Source organism: Malaclemys terrapin, chromosome 12 (genome assembly GCF_027887155.1).
Source record: "Malaclemys terrapin pileata isolate rMalTer1 chromosome 12, rMalTer1.hap1, whole genome shotgun sequence".
Classification (NCBI taxonomy): domain Eukaryota; kingdom Metazoa; phylum Chordata; order Testudines; family Emydidae; genus Malaclemys; species Malaclemys terrapin.
Window position 1 is genome coordinate 1,953,148 of NC_071516.1, and position 24,829 is coordinate 1,977,976.

General features: G+C 51.3%; 1 protein-coding gene across 5 annotated transcripts in view; it reads right to left on the reverse strand.

The window, feature by feature from the left end:
* The window catches only part of DNMT3B (DNA methyltransferase 3 beta), a 52,154-nt gene that overhangs the window by 8,794 nt on the left and 18,531 nt on the right, over positions 1 to 24,829 (reverse strand). For all 5 annotated transcript variants that reach the window (XM_054046289.1, XM_054046292.1, XM_054046290.1 and 2 more), the window contains 15 exons: positions 23,823 to 23,954; positions 23,323 to 23,514; positions 16,097 to 16,255; positions 14,622 to 14,729; positions 13,026 to 13,167; positions 11,833 to 11,964; positions 11,122 to 11,166; positions 9,771 to 9,850; positions 8,993 to 9,105; positions 7,469 to 7,652; positions 6,675 to 6,759; positions 4,529 to 4,674; positions 4,223 to 4,313; positions 3,619 to 3,767; positions 2,374 to 2,459 (listed from right to left, as the gene is read on the reverse strand). In XM_054046289.1, the coding sequence (XP_053902264.1) occupies positions 2,374 to 2,459; positions 3,619 to 3,767; positions 4,223 to 4,313; positions 4,529 to 4,674; positions 6,675 to 6,759; positions 7,469 to 7,652; positions 8,993 to 9,105; positions 9,771 to 9,850; positions 11,122 to 11,166; positions 11,833 to 11,964; positions 13,026 to 13,167; positions 14,622 to 14,729; positions 16,097 to 16,255; positions 23,323 to 23,514; positions 23,823 to 23,954 (1,844 nt within the window). The remainder of the gene's footprint in view (positions 1 to 2,373; positions 2,460 to 3,618; positions 3,768 to 4,222; positions 4,314 to 4,528; positions 4,675 to 6,674; positions 6,760 to 7,468; positions 7,653 to 8,992; positions 9,106 to 9,770; positions 9,851 to 11,121; positions 11,167 to 11,832; positions 11,965 to 13,025; positions 13,168 to 14,621; positions 14,730 to 16,096; positions 16,256 to 23,322; positions 23,515 to 23,822; positions 23,955 to 24,829) is intronic.

Consider the following 24,829-nt stretch of genomic DNA (forward strand, 5'->3'; position numbering starts at 1 on the left):
TTTAGAATCTCCCACTACACACAGTGAATCCTTGGGATGTACCAGGTCTTGTGTTGCCCATTCCCCCATCTCATTGCGCTGCTCTATCCCTTTCCGAAGTGCTGTAGCATCCTTATCCGTAAAGCAGAATGGAGCTACAGCTTACAGAATTGAGCTGTTACCCCTTTCCTCCTTGCAGCGTGCTGCCAGCTGTCTGAAGACACAGATCCTAGCTCGTCTGTGGCTCTCTCTCATACCAAGCTTTCCAGAGAAAACCAGAGCCTCTCTCCCTCTCCAGCTCCAGACCATACCCGCCTCTTCAACCACATTATAATGACATTGCGCATACCCTTGTTCAACTTCATTGGCTGGGGTCAGCCATATTACAAAACCAACCATAGCCCTTCACAGGCTGCTAGTGCTGTCTCTTTGCAGAGTTCACTTGTTTCAGGTAATGTACAATAGTTATGCAATTTACAGTGGCTGCCCCTATCCCTCAGACACATCATGATGTGATCAAAAATGATTAAAGGGTCAGCGAATGATCCAGAACAATAAAATTATGGTGCGTCGTTGACAGTCTCTCTCTCAATAGCCTGAAGGAAACATTTCAAGAAATTATAGCCGAAGTGATGAGAGCGACAAGGTGAGGCAGGTAAGATCTTTATCTTTTATTGACCCAACTTCTGTTGAGGAGAGAGACAAGCTTTTGAGAAGCTGGTCCAATGAAAGATATTACATCACCCACCTTGTTTCTCTAATACCCTGGGTCTGACACAGCTACAACTACACAGCAACGACTGTAGGTTTTATCCTGTTACAACTGTCCTGGATACCTGACAATTTTAAATAGAAGCAGGTCAAGTAGCAACAGCAGCTATTACAGTCAGCCTCATTTAATTAGCGATTGTTCGTAGGCACATGCTCTAAACTGGGACAGGCGGCTGGTAACTCATTTTCTACAATGCCCTCAATAGGTTTTCATGGGTAACATTTTCAAGTGTGCCTAAATCCCATTTTCAAAAGACCCTTAGGACCCCTCGTCTCATTAAAAGTCAATGGGACTTGACTCCTAAGTGTCCATCGATTTTGAAAATGGGACTTAGTCACTTTTGAAAATTTGACCCCAAACCCACTTTAGTGGGACCCCACTGAGACCTCATGCTTTAATCTCTATGCTCAGTTACAAACAAATTAACATGCAACTACGATTTTCAAAATGCAGGTATCATAGAAGCCACGCAGCTTCTCTTTCACTTTTCAAATGCCTACTTCCATCAGGTGCAGCTTTAACATATCTGCAATTAAAGTGCAATCAAGCATATAAAGTTCAGAAATCCTTGAGGGATTCCATTGGTTTCTTTGTGTCTGTATTTACTTCCTGAGAATTTTGACGTGTGAAAATTCCATCTGCCGTTGCTAGGAATCTCTGGTTAACAAGGTCACTATTAGCATCCTTTTATTTAATTGCAATATCATTTTATTATAACTTTTTCCTGTGAATTTGGTGGTGGTGAAAGGGGCTGGACAGAAGGCTTGGGGAGAGTGGAGCTTCTGTTCATCCTCAGAAAGCTACAGGATAGACTGCAACCATGCCAGCTTTCCCCCACGTTGCCCTTCAAATGGGCCTCTCTACTGCCCTGGATGGACCATCTCCAGGATGGAGAGATTAGTTTGATCTCTACAGCCCATCCAAACCCTTGTTCCCTTAGCCTGAGGCTGTCAGCATGGGGAAGGGCAGTCAGTGCCACTCACAGAGGTAGGTTTTGGTCCACAGAGAACTGGACTGTCAGTGTCCTTCTAAAAAGGCAATTGTGCATGTGCGATTGCAAACACTGAACTGGTATCTGTAGAGGCAAGAGAATCTCCAGCTCATGGAAACAGGGGAGTGTTTTACTTAAGAGAACTGGGTACGTTTATCACAAGGTCTGTTAAACGTCTCAAACCCAGAGTGCGGACCGTGCATGGATCCCAGTCTCACAGCACTGGGCAAGGGAAACCAAGTGCCCTGTGCAGTGGCAGAGGGGAATTCAGATTACTCACTGTCCCGAGTTTGCTGCAGTAACCCATTAGGATGGAGGATAGTGAGTTTGAAATTCCTACCACAGCTCCAGCAAACTGCATGAAGGGCCTGAGCCAGTGCACCCTGCTATCCAGGGAGGGGTCCCATTGACTTCAACGGGCTTTGGATCAGGCCCAAACTCTACAATTTTTCCAGATTCACATAATTACTAACAGTAAGTGCAAAGCAGAAACAGAACCGTTGTTGGGAAGATAACGGAGCTCCGCAAAGGGCTGTGGGGTCGCAGGCTAGTGAGTTTCATTGGCTCCCAGGAACTGCACGTGGTGCCAAGGAGGAAAGAACCAGGAGAGCGTCACAAATAGAAGAGTTACCTGTTCATCCCAGGCAGATTGCCCCAGAAATAGCGCGCTCTGTGTGCAGCGGATACCTTGATGGCGTCGATCATAACTGGGTTGCACTGCATTCCGAGATAGAAAAAGGGAAAAGATTAAAGAGAAGCACCTGTGGCCAGCATAAACCGTACCATCCAGCACCAACTGCAGCCACCTCCAGCCGCGTTCCAAATCAACTCACTGCATGGAGAGGGCTGGCGAACTGCCCTGCTCCTCACGTAACCAATGAACAAGGCCTTAAAAGGCTACTCTCATGCATCCGACGAAGTGGGCATTCACCCACGAAAGCTTATGCTCCAATACATCTGTTAGTCTTAAAGGTGCCACAGGACTCTCTGTTCCTTCCTCTAGGACCTTACATTTCAAAGTGCTGTTGCTGCACGCTCCAGCACCCTGAAGTCCTGTGCGCCAGTGGCCAGGGCCAGAGCAGCATTCTCCAGCCCCCTGAAGCCAATGCCCAGCATGGGAAGTGCGTTCTCCACTACGTGCAATTTTAAAAACTCAGTAGATCCTCTCAGAGGGAGCCAGCATAAATGTCTTTTTGTTCTGCGTGCGTACATGGGGTCCTGATCCAGAACTAGGAATCCTAGGCACCAATGCAATACAAATGAACAAGAATGATACATGTTGATCAATTTCCAGTGTCTCACTGTTCATTACTTTGGGTCCGGGACAGAATTATCCTCCTAGGTAGAGACTCTTACAACACGCAATAGACAGGCTGCAAATGATGCCACAGACGTTGCAGCCTCATCTGTAGCACCGTCTTTGTTATTGTGAGAGTGAATGCTTTGCACTTCCCTAAAATATCAAAGCACTTTTCACTAATGAACAGACGCTCAAAATCCTCCTGCCAGGCTGCTAAGAACTATTAATCCCATTTTACAGATGGGAAAATTGAGGCACAGAGAGGGGAAGCCATTTGCCCAAGGTCAGAGAGGAAATCTGAAGCAGAGCCAGGAATAGAACATATATCTGCCAATTCCCAGCTCTGTGAATTGTCCTCTGGAACATCCTTCCTCCGCAGTTGTTTTGTTTGAGCTTTTTAACCTCGGGTCCCTACACAACCACCGCCCATACATATTCTTACAGCCCAGCTTCATCCTCAGGCTGATTTATAGGATATATTATATGATAAAGCACATGAAGGATGCAAGAGCCTGCCCGTTCTAGGCCCTTGTCTGCAAAGCAGGAATGCGGGGAATGACTCCCAGTAACTCCTACCTCCAAAAATCGAGAAATGTCCCTTTTATCATTGACTCTCATGGCCACAACATTCTCAAACATCCAGAAGAAGGGGCGTTCCTCCCCCGCCTTGGGACGTGCGTAATTGAGGAGATGATAGAACTCGAAGAACAGCCTTCCAGTGCCCTCTGCAATAGGGAATGTATAAGATTGTGAGGGCTTACCCCAGCCCAAAGAAGAGAGAGACTCCCGTCTCCCGGAACAGCGACGGCACAGGCAGGAACAACAAGAGCTCCCTTCACACAGCGCTGCGAATGCGCCTCCACCCTGAACTAGCCCTTCCAGAGGCTAGGCAAGCTCTGTCTCCACGGTCCATTCAGTCCTGGACCTCCCTAAAGCGGGTGCCATTTGGGGAACATATTAATGCCATTTATGGTGGTGGTAGTTTTAGACTCCTGTCCACCAGGAACTGGAATGAGACACGAAGTCATTTCCCAGAAACCACCAAACAGTCACCAGACCAGATGGTAGAATCTTGTGGCCAGCACCAAACCCAGCTGGATATGAACCAGGGGGTTAGAGGTGAAATGTTCCATTCCCCATTAGCCACCACACCCCTCCAGAAACAAACAAACAATCTTACCATACAGACCCTTTCTGGCAGGATTCACAATAGAGAGATCGTTACAGGGGCTTCCACCAATCACCAAGTCGAAAGGACCCCACTCCTCAATCTAGGACAGATAATCGGATTCAGTGTCAGTGAACACCAGATAACAGTCATCTCCCATTAAAGTAGATGCCACTGGGGGCACGACAACAACTGTATCATAGGTCTGCACACACAGCTCACACTTCTTTTCAGTAGTAAATAAAGTAAATCCCCCTGGGCGTGGCAGGTGTGTTCGCCAGCCCTTCCGTGGAACGCATTTCTCTTGGTTATGCTCACGTTTCTCTTGGTTATGTTCCTGACATCATGCACGTATGTGATGTTCCCTTCGTGCCGGACAGTTCCCACAGCAATGGAATCTTCGCAAATCTCAGAGGCGATGTATTTCTCCACTTTAATGCCTAGGTCCTTCAGAACCAGGTAACCTGTTGGGGAAAAGACACCCAGGTTGAGTTCCGGTTGGGTGGCTCTTATCAGTCCCTCATCCTCCTCCACTGGCCCATAACACACGCTCTGTGCCACCCGGGCGCATCATGAGCAAGTGCAGACTAAGGATCTTCTCTAGGTCAGTAAGGGTGGCAGAATCTGGTCCTCTGAGCTCCCCCACACCCCTTTAAGATCCTCTCCACGGAGAGACACCTTCAAAGAACACATTGGACTTCTCCCAGGAGCACCCATTCATTCTCTCCAGGGGGAGGAAGCAGAGCCAGGGAGGTGTCTGCAGAACTGAACCTTCAGTAGTCAAGCCACCTGCACGGAGACATTTCCCCACTGGGGGCTCCATCTTACAGGGCTCCCTCGCCTTTCCCCACTGGGGGTTCCCCCAGACATTTCCCTACTGGGGGCTCCATCTTACAGGGAAGCCCCCAGAGCTCCCTCGCCTCTCCCTGAACAGAGTGGGCAAGGAGGGTGCTCAGAAGCTCAGAGAATCAGGCCCTTGCTTTCTAAAGCCCAATTGTTCCAGCTTCCTCACCAAAACCAAACAGGGGACATACCATCCCAGAGCTCCCCCTCCTCAGTATTACCCAGGACATGCTGCTTATCAGGTAGGGTCTCCAAGAATGTTCTAAGCAGCTCTGGTTAGCACTCACTTAGCCTTTCCTGAAGGCATGTCACCAGGTAAGATTAAGATCCAAATACAGCATTTATCTCTTGTCAAGTTGGCTGTACAGAATCCATCCCCCACCCAGATCCAGTCCAGGACTTTGGTAGAACCTATGTAGTGTGTAACTGAAGAATTCATCCTAGGTTTTGCCCAGGACACAATGTGTGTGAGGACACGCTGCCCTGGGTGCACTTAGTGAGTATGACATGGTTCTTCACCTTGAAGCTGAATTACAGGGTCGAATCCAGCCCTGGTATAAACAAACACAACTCAACTGACTTCAGTGGAATTGCATCTTACATACAGCAGAATGGAATTTGCCCCAGATGGGTTATTAATTCCAGGCTCCAAGGCCCTGGGACTAGAGCTGGTCGGGAGGTTTTTTTTTTATGTAAAATGGTGATTCGTCAAAACAGATGCTTTTTGGCGGAAAGAGTCACTTTCTGTGAAACTGTCCTTGGGAAGGTTTCTCAGGCCCAGGATGGCATTTCTGGTCGGGGGAGAGAGGGGTGGGGAAGGAGAGAGAAAGAAAGACATCCCCCCCCCACTCCCAAACAGTCCAGTGGTTAGGGACTCAACTGGGATGCAGGAAACCAAGTTCAAGTCCCTGCTCTGCCTGATTCAGAGAAGGGATTTACACCTCAATCTCCCTGCCCCAAGGCAGCTGCTTTACCCACCAGGCTATTGGCTGTTCTGGGGTGGGTCAGTCTCTCTCCCTCTCATGATTTTTCGTGAAAAATTCCAAAGGTTCTCATTTTCATTCCAATGCAAAATGAAAGCGACATTTCGAAACCTCTGATTTTTTTGCAAACTGGAATTCTCGTTTTCCAGCCAGCTGTACCTGGGACACATCAACCTCTGCCTTTGATTTGCTTTCACATTCTCCATATCCGTTAATAAGCAAGCTGGGTCTGTGCTCAGGCTCCACTGGTGAATGGAAGGGACAACAGCAATTGTGTCTCATGGGCCTGCCCTCTCCCACCACAACTTCCCTCCGTCGAGCAGAAAAAACAGCTACTCAGATTCTGGACTCTTTAAGGGGCGGTTTTGTGGATAAAGCGCTGGACTGAGAACCCTGGCTCTGCCTCGGGCTCACTCTGTGTGAACGTGGCCAAGTCACTTCATCGCTCTGGGCCTTGGTTCCCCATCTGTGGAATGGGCATGATGACAATGACCTAGCACCGTGGGGGGCTACGAGGCTGAGTTCATTCAGGTTTGTGAGGGGCTTGGATCTCCCTGGATGGCAGGTGCTAGAGAAGTATGAATCATCGATATTTAATATTGTTAGTCATTCAGAAATAAGCTCTCTTGGCTCCTCACCTGTTGCTATGCCATCAAATAGGGACAGCACTCTGATTGGCCTCCTTTCTGTTGCAGGCACTGCCGGGTAGATTTTAGGCGCATCCTGCAATTAAATAGAGAGAGAAATGAAGTGGGCTCATGCTCCTATTGCAGCAGGACTCCCTTGCTCAATGCTCCACGAAGCAGCCCCGGGCCCAAGCCCTGTCATTACAGGGCTCTCAGCTGGCTTCTCTTCAGGAGAGCTTGGGAGAGCCCAGAAACCTCGGAAGACGTGTGTGCAGGAAAACACAAGTCAGGAACACAGAGGGCACCACGACTGGGTCAAATGCTAACAGAAAAGTGTGGATTTTGAGGAGTGGTTTTAAGAATCCAGCAGATTCCCATAATCCCAGATGACAGTCAGCAGGACCCCTCAGGAAGATGCTCGCCTCCCTTTTATAGGCAGCACGAAGGATTCAAGCACTCAGAGACCACAGGGACGGATGACGTACAAGAACCCAAAGAGATAAAACATTCCCTGTTGCCTCAATTCCTCCTCCCTCTTCTGCTGTCCTTTGGCCATTCTGCTGCGCTCCCCAGGGCACGTCCTCGGCTCAGGCAAGCTGGGATGGCTCCACTGAAGTGCACTGGCTAACTAAAACTAACTTTCATGTCCATATGCGTAGCTAACATTTCCTCTCTGCTGCTTACCCTCCTGCAAATCCCCATTCCCAGTGTCCTACACAGCCTCATGTCCTTCCCCTTTGCTAATGTCCTCTCGCCCATCCCCACGTGTGATCTGTTGTACTCCTGCCCCAGGTCGATTTCCTTACATATTCCTGTCCTTTGTCGCTGGTGAAGAAGTCTTGCAGCCGTACATTCCAGTCCGGTCGGCGCTGTAACACCCCATAGCACTTCTGTGGTAGACACATGTAACAGCTCCAGGGCTCTTGCTCTTTTGCCTTGGCCGAGGTACCTTGCCCTACCAGGACCTCCAAGCATTCGACACAGAAGCACCTGCGCAAACCAGGAGAAAACGGTAACTAAGTTCCAGAGGCTCCTCCACTGAGCCACCTTCCACCTCCAAGATTATGCTTGTAAGTCTCCCCAGGACAGGACACTACCATGGAGCCCAATTCTCTCATCTCTCCCATCTTTCAGGGAGACAGTAGGTCTCCAGGTCTTCTCTGGCATCACTGTGGAATGCATGCATCTCTAGGTGTTTAGAGCAGATGACCCCAGCTACATCTTCAGCCAGGGTATTCACCCCCCTGCATCCTGGGCAAGGCACGTGCTATTCTCTTTAAGGGCTACGTGCACAGACCTGCTGAGGTATGAGGCAGGCAGGTCTGCTGAGCACCGCACCACAGTCAGGCCCAGAGCATGGTGCTTTCACCTGGGACTTGCTGTCCACAAGCCAGGTCTGATCAGCTGGACTCTGAGACAACACCGCGTGAAGAGAAAGGCTATACATCTTTGGATTACAATCTGGGGAAGGCGAGCCAGGAGTCACTGGGAAAGTATTACAGAGGCTTAAAATAGTGTCCTCTGACACTATGTCTAAGTGGCTTCTCCCTTTCTCTGGCTGGGTTTTCAAAGGAGCCAGCCAGCCCGCCCCTACTGAATTTCAACTCCCTCCAGTCTCCTTTGAAAATCTCAGCCCCCATTACTGCCCTGGGCAGCCTGTCCTAGTCCACGCCTATGGGATGCACTAGGGTTGGAGGCCAACATTTTCAAATCGGACTGCTTATCCCATGGATCCTCAGCCTAGATTTAGGTACCGAAACCCAACTGGCCAGATTCTCCAGCAGTGCTGAACCCCCTCCCGCTGTGGCGTCTGCCCCAGGAATTCAGTGTCCCTCAAATTTTTCCCACCCATGTGTGGAATGAATTTTGTTATGTGACACCTCACCTCCATCTTGGTGCACAGAACAAAATTCATGTGGTGTGGTGGTGCCAAGGGGTTCAGAGGGCAGGAGGGGGCTCAGGGCTGGGGCAGAGGGCTGGGGGTGGGGGGGAGGGCTCCAGCCGGGGATGCAGGCTCTGGAGTGGGGCCAGGGATCAGGGGTTTGTGGGGCGGGAGGGGGCTCCGGGGCTATGGTGGGGAGAGAGGACTCCCCCCAGCTCTCTATCCCTGCAGCAGCACCTGGGCTGAGGTGGGAGAGGTTGGGCTGGAGCTGGCCAGGAGTGGCACCTCTCCCTGTTGCGGCAGGTCGAGGGCTGGGGGAGAGGCATCTGTCCCCGCCACAGCCCTGAGCACCTGCATGGCGCAGCCGCGGAGCTTAGAGGGAACTTAGCCCAGGATCTGCTGGAGAAGGAGAAACACCCGTGGCGGGTGCCAGGGCGGGGGTGCCTACCGGCAGCAGCTGGCATTGCTACACAGCAGCAGCTCCTTGCCCTCGCAGCACACGGTGCAGTAGGACTGGTACCCGTCCTCGTCGTACATGTAAAAGAGCTCCAGGAATCGATCCTAGCGAGAAGCATGCCCAACAGAGAGTCAGAATCCCGGAGTCTACTGCCAAGCCAGCGCCACACGGTGCCAGGCAGGATGGACAGAACGCAGGGGGCACATGGCGCACGCCAAAACCCTCTGGCTCATACTGAGAGGCAGCACAGAGCTGCACCTCTCCGGTGTCCCGTGGGAGCCTCTAGAGCTCCTGGGTGCACAGGGCAGCAGACGCTGCATCCGCACATTCACGAAGGGGCTGGATCCAATGCCCAGGGGAGCCAATGGAACGAGTCTCAGTGACTCCCATGGGCTTTAGATCAGGTGTTAGAAGGGTGCTGCGTGCGCTCCCCTAGAATGGCCAGGACAAGGGTGTGGCACCCTAGCTCCACCTCCCCCCGCCCTATCCTGGGTAAGGTGACCGGCCCCCTCCCCAGCCTTAGCGCACGGTCACAGCATGACCCCTCCCGCCTCCCTCTGGCAGAGCGAAGTGTACCCCGACACGGGAAGGTTAGCAGTGCTCCGGTAGGCCCTGGAGCTTCCCACCCCAGCTGGTTCTCACCCCACCCCACTCGGCAGCTGCTCTCAAAGCCTCGCAGGCCGCAGTAGCCAGAGTCACTACACACTAACAGTGACCTGACCCAGCCTTCTCCCCCGGCCCCCCGCACCCACCCTCACTAGTGACTTACCCTGCAAGTCTGGCAAAGGCCCCCCTCAAACAGCGGGTGGAATGTGGCTGGGTTTTTTCTCCCGCACGATAAACAACTGTCTGTTTAATACAATGAACACACCCTTTAAAAACACAGTGTTATTGATCCCAGGAGCACCTAGAGGCCGGATGCCACAGTGCCAGGCGCTGCACAGACGCACAGTGAGAGACAGCTCTCGCCCCGAAGAGCTCAATCTACGCAGACGAGAGACACAGGAGGGCAGAAAAGAAGGATGATTATTCCCTGCGTTAACACCGGGGAGCCGCAGCGCCGAGAGACGACGAGCCCCAATTCAGGTGCTCAGCACCCACAACGGGAGCCAGATTTCCCAGGCGGCTCAGCTCCCAGGTAGCTTGCTGTAATCGGTGAAAAGGGACCCCGGAGAATCGAGTGGCAGGCAGCAGCCTCTTTGCCAGTCACTGCCCCCTCCGTGGCTCACACCGGAGCACCCACCAGAAGTCCACAGGGCCCTCCCTCCTAGTCTGCAGAATGAAGCATTTAAGAGCCAACCACCACCTCTGTGACGTAGCTATGACCATTATTAGTACTTTGCAAAGAGGCACAGCGAGTGAAAGTCAGTTCATTGTCTGTGGCAGAGCAGACTAGAACCCGGCCGTCCTTAAATCCCTACCCATTCCCGCTTGGGCCTTATCTCGCTATGCTCCAGTGCCTTCCGGAGTTTCAGTTCTGCCTAGTTTGTAAGGAAACACTGTCCATAAAGAGAGGCTACTTCTCCCCTTTGCTGCATCCCACTTAATACTGGACTAATTCTATTTCCCCCACCCCACCCCACCCCCGCCTCATTTTCTCCATTTTCCATAGATCGTTATACGGCCCTTTGCCCCATATAATTTTTTACAGCATGTTTAGATCTAGCGGAATTTCAAGAACAAACCAATTTCTGACCAACTTGAGTTTAACCTTTAGCCAGTAGACTAATCTCTTAGACTGAAATTTACCCCTGTACATATAGAGGGCCAGTGAAAGGTCTATGTACCAGGTAGACTCTCCTGAGAGGAGTCAGGACCCAATCCTGCAGGGATATACACACATGCTTCACTTTATACATTGAGAGCAGCCTCAGCGAACTCCAAGGCACTGTCCCAGCAGCTCAAGTTAAACACCTGGGTAACTGTTCGCAGGGTGACTGGCCCTCCTGCATTTCACCCTGTGGGAAGGACGGTCACCTCTCCAGCAACCTGGAGAGCTTCCAGTAATTCCACACAGTGCAATTAAATGGGGGAGACCAATTATCTCTCATCTGAGGCCATATCCAAGCACCTGACTTAGCCACTGACTTTTGACTGAGAGAAGAAAGGAAAGTAATTACCTTCAAGGCTCCTGTTGTTGTTTGTGACTTCGGAAACCATTTGCTCTTTACAAATAAAAAACAAAAAGAAAACGTGCTCAGTCCTTAAACGATTTTATGTAGCAAACTTTACATGTAGCCTATTTAATAGCACTCAAGTTCCTTAATTTAAACCACTATAGCAATACTGAATATTCACCCGAAGGCATATATATATATTCACATATTATGTACTTATCTTATACAGACTGTGTCCCCTTTTAGGAGCTTTACTCCTGGGGTTCACTGCTCTGAAACAGTCCCAAATGAACCCAGGGGACAATACAGTTAAATACATTTTGGCAGAAAACGTTCTGTATCCGTATATTAGCAGGCAGCATGAGGATGTGCGTGTATGGCCATGCCTAGATTAGGCTGTCATGCTAACCGTGTTTGTGTGCAGATTAGGGTACGTGCAGGCGAGGGCTATGTGTAGCGGGGGTGGGTACACATTATGTGGGTATGCAGTGTGCAGAGGTGTGGATACTGACCCAGCTAGGCAAATACTCCAGCTCCCACATTTCTGGTGCTACACCAAAAAATGTCATTTGTTCCGTGCTGCCTGGGAGGGAGTCACAGCCTGTCACACATCACCTGCCCAGAGGGGTGTCTCTTTGGTGCTTTCTATGTCTAAGTTTTTGCTGAATTGTGACATCCCCCTTGGTGCCACACACCCCCCATCTCCCGAGTTACCTCTGCTCTGGTCCTCCTCCACCCGCTCCTTGCTGTTGTTGCAGAAGTTAGTCTTCAGTCGCTTGGCCGGGGGGCAGTGTTCAGGGGCACAGACCTCTTCAATGCCATTCTTGAGGAGAGCCACTCCGTTCTCTGTGAAAGGAGACCAGCCTCAGCCTTCCCAGACTCTGTCTGGTCCTGACCCACTACCCTGGCTCTTTAGTCTTGAGAGTCTCCAAGAAAAGTGTTGAATTTCTCTCTCTCCTTTCTTTCTCCCTCATCCTCACCAAGAATAAGTGCCCTCCTCCCCTGGCCAGATTTATCCTGGTCTAGTGAGAGGACCATGACAAGCAAAGGCCAGAGCACTCCCGAACTAGAATCAGGTTACACGTTCTTCCAGTGGGAAGCCTCTTCCACTAACACATGCTCGACCCGATGCCATGTTCCCCTCAGCGTCTGGCAACGCAGCACCCACACCCCGTCCTTCCGGCACGGATATAGTCTGAGCTTCTGCTGAGACCATCAACATTCCCGCTGTGTGCCAGGAGAGTTAATCCTGATGCCAGACCGGGGCGAGGGCTGCATGTGCTGTGCTGGAGATGATTGGGAGATTGGGGAGGGTGGCTGGGAGATTTCTTTGCGCCTGTTCACCCCCTCTCCCTCACACACTAAGCCCTCCTGGCCAGACATGACTCTGGGAGAGGCGTCTCAAGGGCCACTCTTACTTTTTGCCTTTGCTGGGCATCAAAATATTTCCACAGAGGGGGAAGCTGTGTCCCCTGAGACCCTTGTGTGGCACCCAGCCCAAGCCCTGCCTGATGGGTGAACACAGCCAAACAATAGTTTAGTTCCTGGAGCAATATTTTTATGCCAACTGAAAGGTGCTTCGTGTCTTTCCTCTGGCCTTTTGCTAAGGTGGGCGTCTTTGTCTAATGGCACCCACTGTGCTACTGCCCAGCCAGGGCCAAATGCATCCCTGGGACAACACCACTGCAACCACTAGAGTTACACTAGAGATAGCTCTGGCCCCTGGTGTGCAGAGGGGAGCCTGAGCAGCAGATGACGATGCAGACAGGCGGGAAGAGGTTGGCCAAGGGGTCAGTAGCAGCTAACCAAATTCAAATCCAGAGCCCGGAAATAAAGGCAAGTGGCCAGGTGTGTTGGCAAGTCTTGACCAGGCCAGCTCTGCTGTCTGGCTCACAAAAGCAGCAAACCTGGAGTTTTCGGCGGTTTCAGTCCCTTGCATCCCATGGGCTTGAAGCCACTCAACGCCCAGTCAATCATGGGCTTTAGCTGTTCTTCCAGAGACTCCCCAGGGGTGCCTGGGAACGTCTTCCCTGCCCGGCTCCTTGCAACCTGCCGGAGAGAGGGGAGAAGTTACCACGTTCTACGCAGCCGGATGACAAGTCAAAGCGTCTCACAATGGCATCCCAATGATGGTCTCACTTGGAAACAACCACTTGAGGAGAGAGGGCCAGGGTCATGGGGGCTCTCGCTCATCTAGTCTGGCTGAAACGCGGAACCTAGGCGACACGGCTGGCCTGACTTTTCTTGCTTGGATGCAGCCTCCTGTGCCAGCCCTCCCCCCAAACATACATGCACACTGGCTCATTCATACCAGCACCTGCAGCAACAGCTGCTCCCCGGGGTGGGGGGCGGCGTACAGGCCTTTCCTTGAGGGCAACGCTGCCACAAATTCCAGCAGTGGGTGTGCCAGCTCCGGGGGGCTCTCTTGGGGCTTTCCCTCCCAGTCAGCTGGGAAGAGCCTGCAACCAGCCACGTCTGCGAGCCCCAAACCAGGCAGGAGCAGGAGGAATCAGCCCACAGCCACTGGCCCAATTCCAATGGCAGTGGAGTCCCTGCAGGTTTGCAGTGAGTAACCAGGAGTGGAATGTGTCCCACTGTGCGTACCAGATAGTAGCTTCACGAGGCATTTAGCCCCCGTGCCAATAACAAGGCCTGCAGCTCATCAATCATCAGCCTGGAGCAACTGCTCCCAGGATAACCTCCCCGAGCGACTGGGGAGCTGCGGCAGGAGAAGCAAAGATCCTGACACCGAGCCAGACTCGGCAAGACCAGCATGACTCTGGAGGAGCCAGCAGTTACTCCCATTCCCCGCAGCGTAAACGTGAGCAGGGTCCGGCCCCAAGTCTGCACCTCGGCACGGTGCCAGGAGAGCAGCGAGAGCATCACTGAGCCCACCCCGAACAGCTGGGAAGAATCACTGACACTTTGCAGCGTTAGCCCCTTTCGTCCCCGGATCTCAAACCTCCCCTCACCCCCCTCCCCTCCACACACACACACTCCTACACACACACACACCCCTTAACTAATGCCTCGATGCGGGGAACTCTCCTAACCTCCCCATGCGCAGCGGGGAAGGGACTTGTCCAAGCTTACGCAGTGAGAGAGTGACGGAGCAGGGAATGGAAGCCAGGAGTCCTGACTCCGTCACCGGCTCTACCCAGAGGAGGGCGGCAGGGCTGTTTTCAGGGGTGAAGGAGCCCAGTTTCCTGGCCCAGGCACTTTCGCCTCCTTAGTTTCTTCAGTAGTAATGTTGAGCAGCCCAGCTGCAGCACCTGCCTCAGTCAGTCACTCTGGGCAACACGAAGCGTCTGCCTCCCGTGGCAGGTCACGAATTACAGTCTCGGTGTGGGTGGGATATGGCAGGTTCTGACTTCCCTTCCTACGTCCCCAGTGCTCCCCACGCAGGCCGGAGCCCTGAGAAATGCTCGGCCACCCTGCGTTGCCAAGAGATTCCCACTGAGCGAGCAATCTTGCAACCAAACCCAACCCTGCTCTCCAGTTACCTCCAGAGCATGGTGCACGGCTCGTCGATAGGAGACCAGCTTATTAAACGTAGAGTGGTTGAAATGCTGCCTAAAAGCCACCAGACCCACCAGCTTGTCTGCTGAAACCTAGTAAGAGAATGATCCATACTTAATAACAGATATTATTATTAATAAAATACAAATAATAATAAGTACCAGGCACTTATCTAGCTCCTTCCATGTAAGGACCTCAAAGAACTTTATAAACATTAAGTCTTGCAACATCCCCATGAAACTGAGTTGCATTATCTCCCCCCACCCACAAGGAAAATAAGAGACTCGCTCAAGGCTAAACAGCAAATTAATGGCAGAGCCAGGAATAGAGCACAGGTGTTTTGGCTCCCATCCCTGGCCTTAGGAAGACTAGAACACATCTATATTTACAATACTTAGTCCTGCAGAGAAGAAGGAACCTGTAACGAACAGAAAGGCAATTAGCAGCGTTTGCAAAGGGTGCTTGAATAGCCAGGCACGGAGTCAGCTTGTTTACTCTCAAAACATCCGGTCACACAAGGTGCCTATGTGACACGGTTTGTTTCCCCCAAGAAAGCTCTGCTCAGATCCAGCTCCCAGTGATCTCACCCACCACGCACTGTCCCTGGGGAGTGGGAGGCAGGGCCCACATTGCTCTCCAGTGACACCAACATGCGCAGAATTGTTAATGGGCATCTGGAGGGAGGCTCATTCAGCCTCTCTCCGCTGGAAGGAGGGTCCTTGCAATGGGGAGCGTGGGTGAGTGTAAAGAACATAGGAATAAATGGCTGATGCTTGTGGTGCCAAGGTGCTCTCAGAGGATCTCGCCAGGCTAAAAGGAGCCTGAAGCCCACGTTTTCAACCAGCCTCCATAGCATCACCCACAACATTCACGGGGGCATCCACTGCGCCCGTGCAGAATGGGCGACTTCCCATGCGAATGCCCATCTGCACATTCCCCTGCCCATTCTGCATGGGTTGGAGGTGAGAGAGCTGCCCCTGTGCATTTTCAGGTGTGGCGAAGGAGGACCAGCCCCTGTGGCAGAGTGTTTTTCATAGACCCATTTTTTATCTGAATAACCTGAGAAATTTGACCCTAAAATCTAGTCCCTCATTCACAAGCTGTCCCTCCCGTTGTAGGCTTGCTCTGGTCACTACCAGCGCTGCTGCTGCAGATGGGATTATTTCCTCTTTTTGTTCATTATCCGACTCTTTGTTTTTGAAAACGAAACCATGCTAAGAAATCCAATCCAGGCTTTGCAAACAGGGGCAAGGCAACAAGATCTGGGAGGGGATCACAACAACGAGACTTGGGCACCCTCTACTGGCCATCTGGCTGCCTCGGCTGCAGCACAGGAGAAATGTCGCACAGGACACAGCAACCCGAGTTTCAAAGCAATCTGCAAGACAAGAGCACCCAGCCTGACCTCGACTGCTAGAGGGGGCGGTGAGCATCCGGAGCCCCTGTGCTTTCAACGTACCTCGGAGAACTTCCCGTCCCCAAACCATTGCACCCAGCGCATTCCGGATATTGCCTGACGTTTGGACGTGACTCTGTAGGAGACGATGATTGCAGGCCACCAGGAGAAGCCCTTGATCTTCCCCCACACGAGCTCCCCAATTCCAAAATCTTTCCCATCCTGAAAAAGACCAGGGCAATGCTAATCAGCAGCAGAAAACACCAGCCACAGGTTGCACGAGGAGCCCACAGAAAAGCCAATAACAAGCGCCCTCAAGTGATTGTGAAATTGGCCAGCTGCAATGTGTACACGAAGCATTCGGTTTGCACCTCTCTCACCTTTACACGATTCACGTGAGTCCAGCTGCTCACGTGTGTAAGCATTTACAGGATTGGGCCCTGAAAGCTAGCTCCTACTCCCTCCCAGATGAATGACAAAGCTGCCCTTGACGTCAGTGAGACCAGGTTCAGGCCCTAAGTCACCAGGGAACAGGGAATTTTGGTTCTAAGCAACTGTCTGTAGAAAGTATTGTAAAATTTTCAGAAGAATGAGGGAAAGCTTTTTCTGTTGGCAACTTCACACCCAGCTAGGCCTCCTGGGCACTAACATACAGTGCATGCCTACTCCTGCACTCACCCAACCAGCATGCCCCCTCCTGCTTGTGTCCTGGCTTGCACTATGCAAAAAAACCACCTCAGAGCAGCCTTTTCTCTGCATTCAAACAAACCAGTCTCAGGAGCACCTGGTTTCACTGATGCAGAGACATACGAGTTTACCACCTTCACACTGTTGGCCACATCCTCAGCTGGTGGAAATTGGCGAGGTGAGTGAGCTCCACCCAGTTCACCAGCAGAAGCCTTTTTTCCCCCCGCAGATTCCCTCAGAGGTATGAATTATGCCGTATTATTTGGCATGCAGCAATTCTCCAAAAAGGGCTACATTTTCGGAGTTCAATGTATCTGCCCTAGTCATCCACATCATATATAAATTGAAAGCTTATTTTATGTACGTTTAGGTGAGATATAATATGGACCTCTCGAGTGGTGCCGTAAGCTTGTAGGCAAGGTGAAACACTGGTATCCAAAATGGGGCAGTGACATTTTTTACATAGTTCCAGGAACACGGCAACATGAGGATGATGACAGCTTTTACTGTTTATGTTAATTTCAGCACCTTAGTGTGGTGTTTCATGGCCAAAGCTACCAAACAACAATATAGTAAAAGATTTGTATTGGTTTTGCATGGGCAAGTTTTTTTTCCCCCCTCAGAAATGATGCTGATTAGCATGTGGCAAAAATGGCAAATATCAACATTTTGCAATATACTCACATGAACTGTTTTCACATTACGTATTCTTAGTTTGCCAAAGTATTTCACAAGTGATTAGAATAGGTTTTTTTTATATTTTCAAATGAAATTTGCTGACCAGATCAGTCTCACACTGCAGGTTGTGCACCAGTAGCAGTAGATTGCATCCCCATAGTTTGTACTGCACAGTGGGTAGATACAGATGTATGTGAATTCCTGATGTAAATGTTTCTCCATTTGTGAGCTTTTGTACATACATCACACCTCGTCTGCCTGGTAGAAGGTTTTAATGTGGAATTGCCTGTGCATGTTGTACTGGCCTAGGAAATTTCTAGAAACTCGCTTTTTAATTCAGTGGCACTTACGCACAGGTCAGTGTACGAGATGACAAGCCACAGTTTCATACTGGGCTTCAAAAGTGTTCGCTAAACAAAAATGGCAATTTGGATACTAACCTATAGATCTAATTTAGTGCAAGTCAGTGTACTTGGACAAAATGAAAAATGGTGGTGGGAATGCTCACAATATACACTGGGAATTTTACCTTTGTGGGGAGTTGCAGTATATGAAGATATGGAGGATACAAGCCCCTTAACGCTTACATCAAAGAGAAAAAAACTCAACACATTTTTCAAAGTTTGCGGGATTTATCAAGAAAATCAAAAGAAAGCAAAAAACTGTCCAAAGCCACCAGTGCTGGGTAGAATTCGGCGATGGTGGCAGCAGAAGGCAGGAGAGGGGAGTTGTATCGGCGGCTACTGGGTGAGTTTTCTAGTTTAGGTGATGTGCCACCGATGCTCTATCACAAGTGTTGCTTTCAGAAGTACACAAGCAAGTCAAATATGACGTATGTCAGAGTTGTGTTGAACTCAGGGAAGAAAACAGACTCTGAATCGGATCAGAGAGCATCATGTTCACCTGCTTCTATAGCCGCCAGAGCAAGCACATCCTCCAGCGATTGGTCCTGCTGCCGTGCTTGCTTGAGAAAACATACACAAGACAGACAAGACACTCCATAAAACAGAAACATTTCAGAGAGGCAGCCGTTCAAGTGGAGATGACGACATGTTGCACAGAATATCTGTGGAAGGCTGAACTGCTAAGGATACCGTTTATCCTTTGCCCTGCTCAAAACCATCTAGTAACACTACAACAATACAGCCACCTTACAACACTGCACTGTATCACCTAGTTGGAGACAATACAAAGTCTCCTGTCCCAGCCGCTACAAAGATATAAAGCCCTGCTTCCCTCGGATGTAGAAACAGCAAGCTATTCCAGTAGCAACTTACAGGCAAGATTAGAAAAACACTGGGGTGCTGTAATTTCATTCCATGCACAGCATGGACAAGGTAAGTCTACCATTGTTCTGTGCAGCGCAATACCATTAGCGGATGCTGCCCAAGCTGCTAGTCATCTGAAGCAAGATATTAAGTCGCCCAAATGTTTTGTGGATGTTCTTCCAGCGAGTGAGCCTGATGAACTGCTTTCAAATGATCAAGCGGTTCCTTAGAATGCCACTTCAACCCTTCAGTCTGAAAAAGCCACAATGAAAGCCTCAGAATATTAGCCAGAGCCAGGTGATTGTAGAGGCCAGGTACTTTTGTGCCCCAACTGGTGCATGAGTTTGGTCTTTCTTTGCTAGATAAGCAGGCCTACAACTCAGCCAGCAATGAGTACCATCCTTCTGAAGACACACACAGAAAGTGCCTTAAAGACTGTGCATTCTGCAATCCAAAGTTTTCACACCACTGCACATAAGCCTTGCTGCACAGCTACCCCATGAGTTTGGGTCTCACAGACTGCACCTTCAGAGACTCGGCATCAACTATGACAAGCGGAGGCGTGCATCACTAGTGCTGCAAAAACAGAAGTAGAAAGACTCCAGGGAAGTGTATTCATCCCAAATGGAATTGTACCACTTCATGCTGGTGGAAAACTCATCCGTGAAGGAGATGAGAATATAGACATCAACACAGAGACAGTTGATGGTGGGACAGAGTGCTGGGAACCAATGGCTGGGCCAGCACTCTGATCACTTAAACCCCCATTAATTGGGGAGAAAGGCAGGCAGGCTTGTGGAATCAGAACCAAGAAGGTTCTCTGGATGGAGAGATCTCGTCTCCTCGGTAGAGGGCTAATGAGAAACAAATATGTGGTTTGTGGATTAGTAAGGTGGTGGGAAGAGCAATGTAAAGAAAATACATAGTGGTGTTTAATGACTGAAGGTCTCCAAATAGCCTGTGAAGACTGACAGAGGAGAAGACAGGAGTGAGGCCTTGCCCGGTGATGAATGGAAGATGTTATTTTCACCTAATGGCTAGAGCAGGATTTCAAGAAACAGTCTGCAGATAGTCCTGAATTGTTGAGCTTCAATCTAACCATCAACTGGACCAGTCACCGGCCAAACTCCCCACCATGTGAGGACCGTTTTGAAGAGCATGTCAAAAGACCAGCTTGGCAAACAAAGCTTTGGATATCCTCGCCCACAGGTAAACCAGATACTGAATCACCATTGCAAAAAGGATGGAAAAACATGGATGATTAATTACTTCCTGTTTTCTTCAAGGACCCATTGGCATCGGAGCATCTACAAGCCTTCATTTGTGCCTGTACCAATAGGGGTAGCTGCACAATCAACTGTGTCTGCAGTCAGACCAATCTTCCCTGTCCAGAACTGGGTACATGCCCAGGCAACGAAGACTGTAGTAGCCACACGCTCTGAACATCACGATAATGATGTTGATGAGAAATGTCACCAGCGCGAAGGATACCTGTAGACGTTTTTATTAGATTCTGTTTTACCCTTTAGATTGTTGTTGTGATGCGTTGAGGTCACAACCAAATGCAATTTGACATCTTGAACTAATACTGAGTCATTAAAGTAACAGAAGTGAATGCAAATATTGCAAAGTGGTCACTTTAATGTGTGGATGGGGTCCTTGGTTATTGTTTCTACGGTAGCAGCATCACCCGATAGCACCACATTACGCAAGTAGACATAGTAAGCTTTCCAATGATGTGCACGTACAAAGAGATGATACATTAAAGCAACCAGACAGGGGGTATCTGCCATTGCCGATATTCTTGCCTGGAAGGTCTTGGCCCCAGCTCTTCAGCACCTCGCTGGCTGCGAAGCTCAGAAGTGCCGCCTGCTGGGAGCAGAGACTTCATGCCCAGTCTGCACATTCAGGAGTCAGGGGCTGCTCCAACAGAGGGGGGCTTTGATCAGCCACATCTAGGAAGCTCTACTGTGCCCTAGCCACAACTGCACCCCTCTCTCAACACACTTTCTCCTGCCCCCCACATGTCCAGGGGAGAGTGGGGCAGGAAAGGACTCTGCTACGCCAGCCCTGCAGGGAAGCCCTGGCACTGGGGTTGTTCCATGGGTGCCAGTTAAGCTGGCTTTGCATCCCCTTAAAGGGACGCATCGGAGCTGGCATCTCAGCCATTGACGGCCCTGCAGTTGATCAGACACACATTTCTAAATCACACCTGCCTCTGCTGGTCTGAGAGCCGGCTCGCTGCCTAGCTGCCCTGTTATTCTAGTTCTTTTTCATTGCATGTGAGGAAAGTGTAAGAGACGGATTTCTATGGCACCCTTCGTCAGCTTTTCCACATGCGTTTGGCTGTGGGGTGTAGCGTGAAAGCACAGTCCCCCCCCCCGAGCATTACACAAGTTACCAGCAGATCAGAGTTGACTGAGGTAAGCTCCATGACATTGAGCACGTTAGGGGTGATCGTTACCTGGCTCGGATTTCTTTCCAGTTGCTATTGGTTGTTACACACTGTTCTTTGCATGCCAGTGGTTCAGCCCCCGCTGGACTGTATGGACTGTCACAATTTGTGGTGTCGCTTCCATGGAGCTGGAATTTGGAATCCGTGAACCCAATTCACACTTGCGGGAGAGCGCGACTTTGGGGTATACGTGCCTCTGAGAGCCTGATCCTGCGAGGTGCATCCTTAGCCCTTACTGCAGACAACCGGGGGCCCTGCATCCTACATGCATGGACTGGCTCTGAGAAAAGAGCCAGTGAGCAGGCTCCATCCCTCCCTCTCAGCTCCGTGTCAGGAAAGGCCCATAATTACTGACTAGTTATTAGGCAGTATAGTCCACCGTCCACTGCATCGCTCGCCTCGGCCAGGACGCAGGGCGTGCCACGGGGGGACACCACACAGCACAGTCTCTTAGTCAGTCAGGGCGCTAGAGGGAACCACCAGATCTGCCCCCATCCAGAAGCACACAAAAGAATCCCTTTCCTACCCTTTAAAGTGAGTCCGGTCTTCTTGAACACAGGAGGCACTACAGGGAGGTAGAGTGATTCCTGGCCAACAGGCCCTCCCGCCCCATTCCTCACCGTGGGCAAGAGAAAGGAAAAGGTCTGAGGGGAAAAAAGAAGAAGAAACTAAGGGGATGGGCAACCAAGAATAACGCTGACGGGGGCCCCAAATCCTGGTCCTGCATGGAAGACAAAGCAAACAAGCCAAATCCAAACTAACGCCCATTCCTTCAATAATCATCATCACATGTGCAGATCCTCAGGCTAAGCTTTGGTGTGCATTAGATGCCTAATTATGTAGCAAAATGCAATTGCACAATTCCAGCGAGCCTCTGGCCGTGCCCTGGCACTGGGACGCTGTCACAGAGCCACCGGGCGATGCTTTGGAACTACTCCCGATGAAGCCAGTCAGGACTCTGGGGGAGCCTCCTCTCTCTGAGCAGCTTACACAGCTTCGACCTCCCTGGGTCTGACCTCAGAGCATTCAGCATCCCCTTCTCACACCGTGCGCTTCCCACAGCAAGCCGCCCGCATAGGGCTCCTGGGGAAGCCAGAGGGCCCTGCCCACAACTCCGCAGTCAGACGTGACTCTCAGCCAGCCAGTAAAAAGAAGGTTTATTATTCGACAGGAACACGGCATAGGACAGAACTTGTTAGCACAGAAATCAGTGACTTTCAGCCAAGTCCATCTTGCAGAGTCCTGGGCCTGAAGCCCAGGACTCCAGCTCTTCCAGTCCCCAAAAGCAGACTGCCAGCTTCCAGCGACCCAACCTCCATTGCTCCTCGTCTCCCTTCCCAGGCAAAAAGTCACCTGGTCGTCACCTGGTCGCATCCTCCTCCTGGGTCTCAGGTTATGGGCCATAACCTACCTGCAGGCAGCTGGAGCAGCCTCACCTGCCCCAGAGGTCTCAGCCAAAGTCACACACCCCTATTCCCACAACCGAGGTATTGATGCAGCACACAGGGAAACTGAGGCACACAGTATTCATGCAAAACAGTAAGACTCACATACAACATAAGGGAAAATCCCCACTTGGTCACAGACGCCCTCACCCAAGGGAACAACCAATTCGTCCTCCTTGGCACCTCCTGCTGGAAACATCAGTGTGTGCAACACCACGCTCTGCCAGGGGCACAGCTCTCAGCCTGGCCCACGGCACACCGGGGACTCTTTCGGAACATCTAATCCTCCGCACCACCCCTGCCCTCCAGGCTTCTGCTGGGGGAGAGCAGCTGTACTGCGCAGCACGGGCTCCACAGAACGGGGAACCAGAGCATCCCCTGGGCATCCCAGCTCGGTTCCCTCCCTGGCCAGCGCTGCACACAGGGCTGACTCATCCCACCAAGCACCTAAACAGAGCCCTGTGTCTCCTGCCCGCCTGGCTGCAAGAGGAAGCTTGAGCAGTGACATGTGCAAGGGCAGAGGAGTCAAAGGCAAACAGCAGGCAGAGGGGTTGCCATGAAACTCCAAATCGCGTGCCGGGTGAGTGCGAGACTGCAAAACCCAGGAGACGCCTGCCCCATCTGGGAAGTCTGTCCTAGCTCTGGGTACTGTCTTGCTGTCCCGAGATCTCAGTGAGGACGCGATACTGTTCGTGGGTGCAGAGACAATGATTTGCCTGGAACAGCCACAGCTCAGGGATCACTGGGCTCCCCTACCTGGTATTCCACCACTTCCCCCGCAACTCTGCTCTCCTGCTCCCCAGCAACGAGCTCGGGGGATCCATTCTGGTCCTCCTGGGTGCTGCTGGCAGACGTGGTGCTGCTGCTCTGGGAGGAATCCTTGGAATCCTCCTCAGTGAGGTCAATCATGGCCACCTGGACAGACATAGCCGTCCTCCTCTTGGAGCACTGGGGAGAAGGAATAGGGCATGAGTAGCCAGCAGAGGGAGGCAGGGAGGGAAACAGAGGGGCGAGGAGGAGAGAGAGAACAAAAGCCTGAAGGGCCAGGAAGGCAGCACAGACCCATCCTGCATCACATCGTCCCTGCAAACTGCATCCCCCAAACCACCCTAAAATACCACGTTTCCAGGCTGAGACTCAGAGAGCCAGACTCAGAGCCCTGGACAGGCGCACTACATACCACGTGGGCTTCAGTTCTGCCCTTGCCAATTCAAGCTCTCCCTGTATGTGGTCCCCCGCCCCACGCAGAGCCCTACCCGAACGGGAGCCAGGGACTCCTTGTCACTCTCCAGGTCATTCTCTTCTTTAAGTCCTGCCTGGAATATCCTGCGAGCTGGAGGCTTCTGCCTCAGACTGCTCTCCCAGCCGGCAGCACCGCGCGTTCGCACCTGGAACCCAGAGAGAACAGGCCTTGGTTACACCCTTCATGCTCTTTTCCCAGCCTAGAGTCAACACAGAGAATACATTTAATCTGCACCGATGCTTTCCCACAATGCACGGCAAGGGCCATGCTGTGATCACGGGCCAGTTTCATTCTACCTGTAGGGCCCCCAGCAATCGGAGATTGAATTGTGAGGGACAACAGCACAGGCTACACAAGGTGTATGGTCCAGTGGGCAGGGCATTAGCTTGCAGGCAGGAGACCTAGGTTCTCGTCCTAGCTCTAGCACAAACCTGCTGGGTGATGCGGGGTGAATCCCGGCATCTCTCTGGGCCTGTTTTACCTCAACAAGGCCAGACACTACCGCTCACTGCGGGACTGTGCAGTGCAAAATGGGGCCCCGATCTAGACTAGAGCCAGCAGGTGCTACAATAACAATGTGTATTGTCATGTGGTATCTCAGCATCTCATTGCACGGGCCTGGTGCCTCTAAACTACTTGATATCAGGCCACGAGAAACCCAATATTCTGTCCTTGGGGCAGTTACCCTCCCCCATGAGAGCCCAGCCCAGATCCTAGAAGGGATCCGTATTTAGAGGGACAACTTTTGTTTTCGGTCATTGTGTTTCACTGACTGCGTCTCCTCCTAAAACCACCACTTCTTGGCAGAGAGGTAACTAAAAACATGTTTAAAAGGCAACAAAAAGGACCTGAGATTTGGCAGCTATTCTGAATCCTATGGACTCTGGAGCACAGCATCTGCAGCTGGGCTGTACTTGGGGGAGAAGGGTCTCTCTCTGCAGTCCCTTCCTAGGGCCCCAGCCCTCATGTGCGCGCGCACACACACACACACACACAGATTCTGCAGAGGCTCCCTCCCAT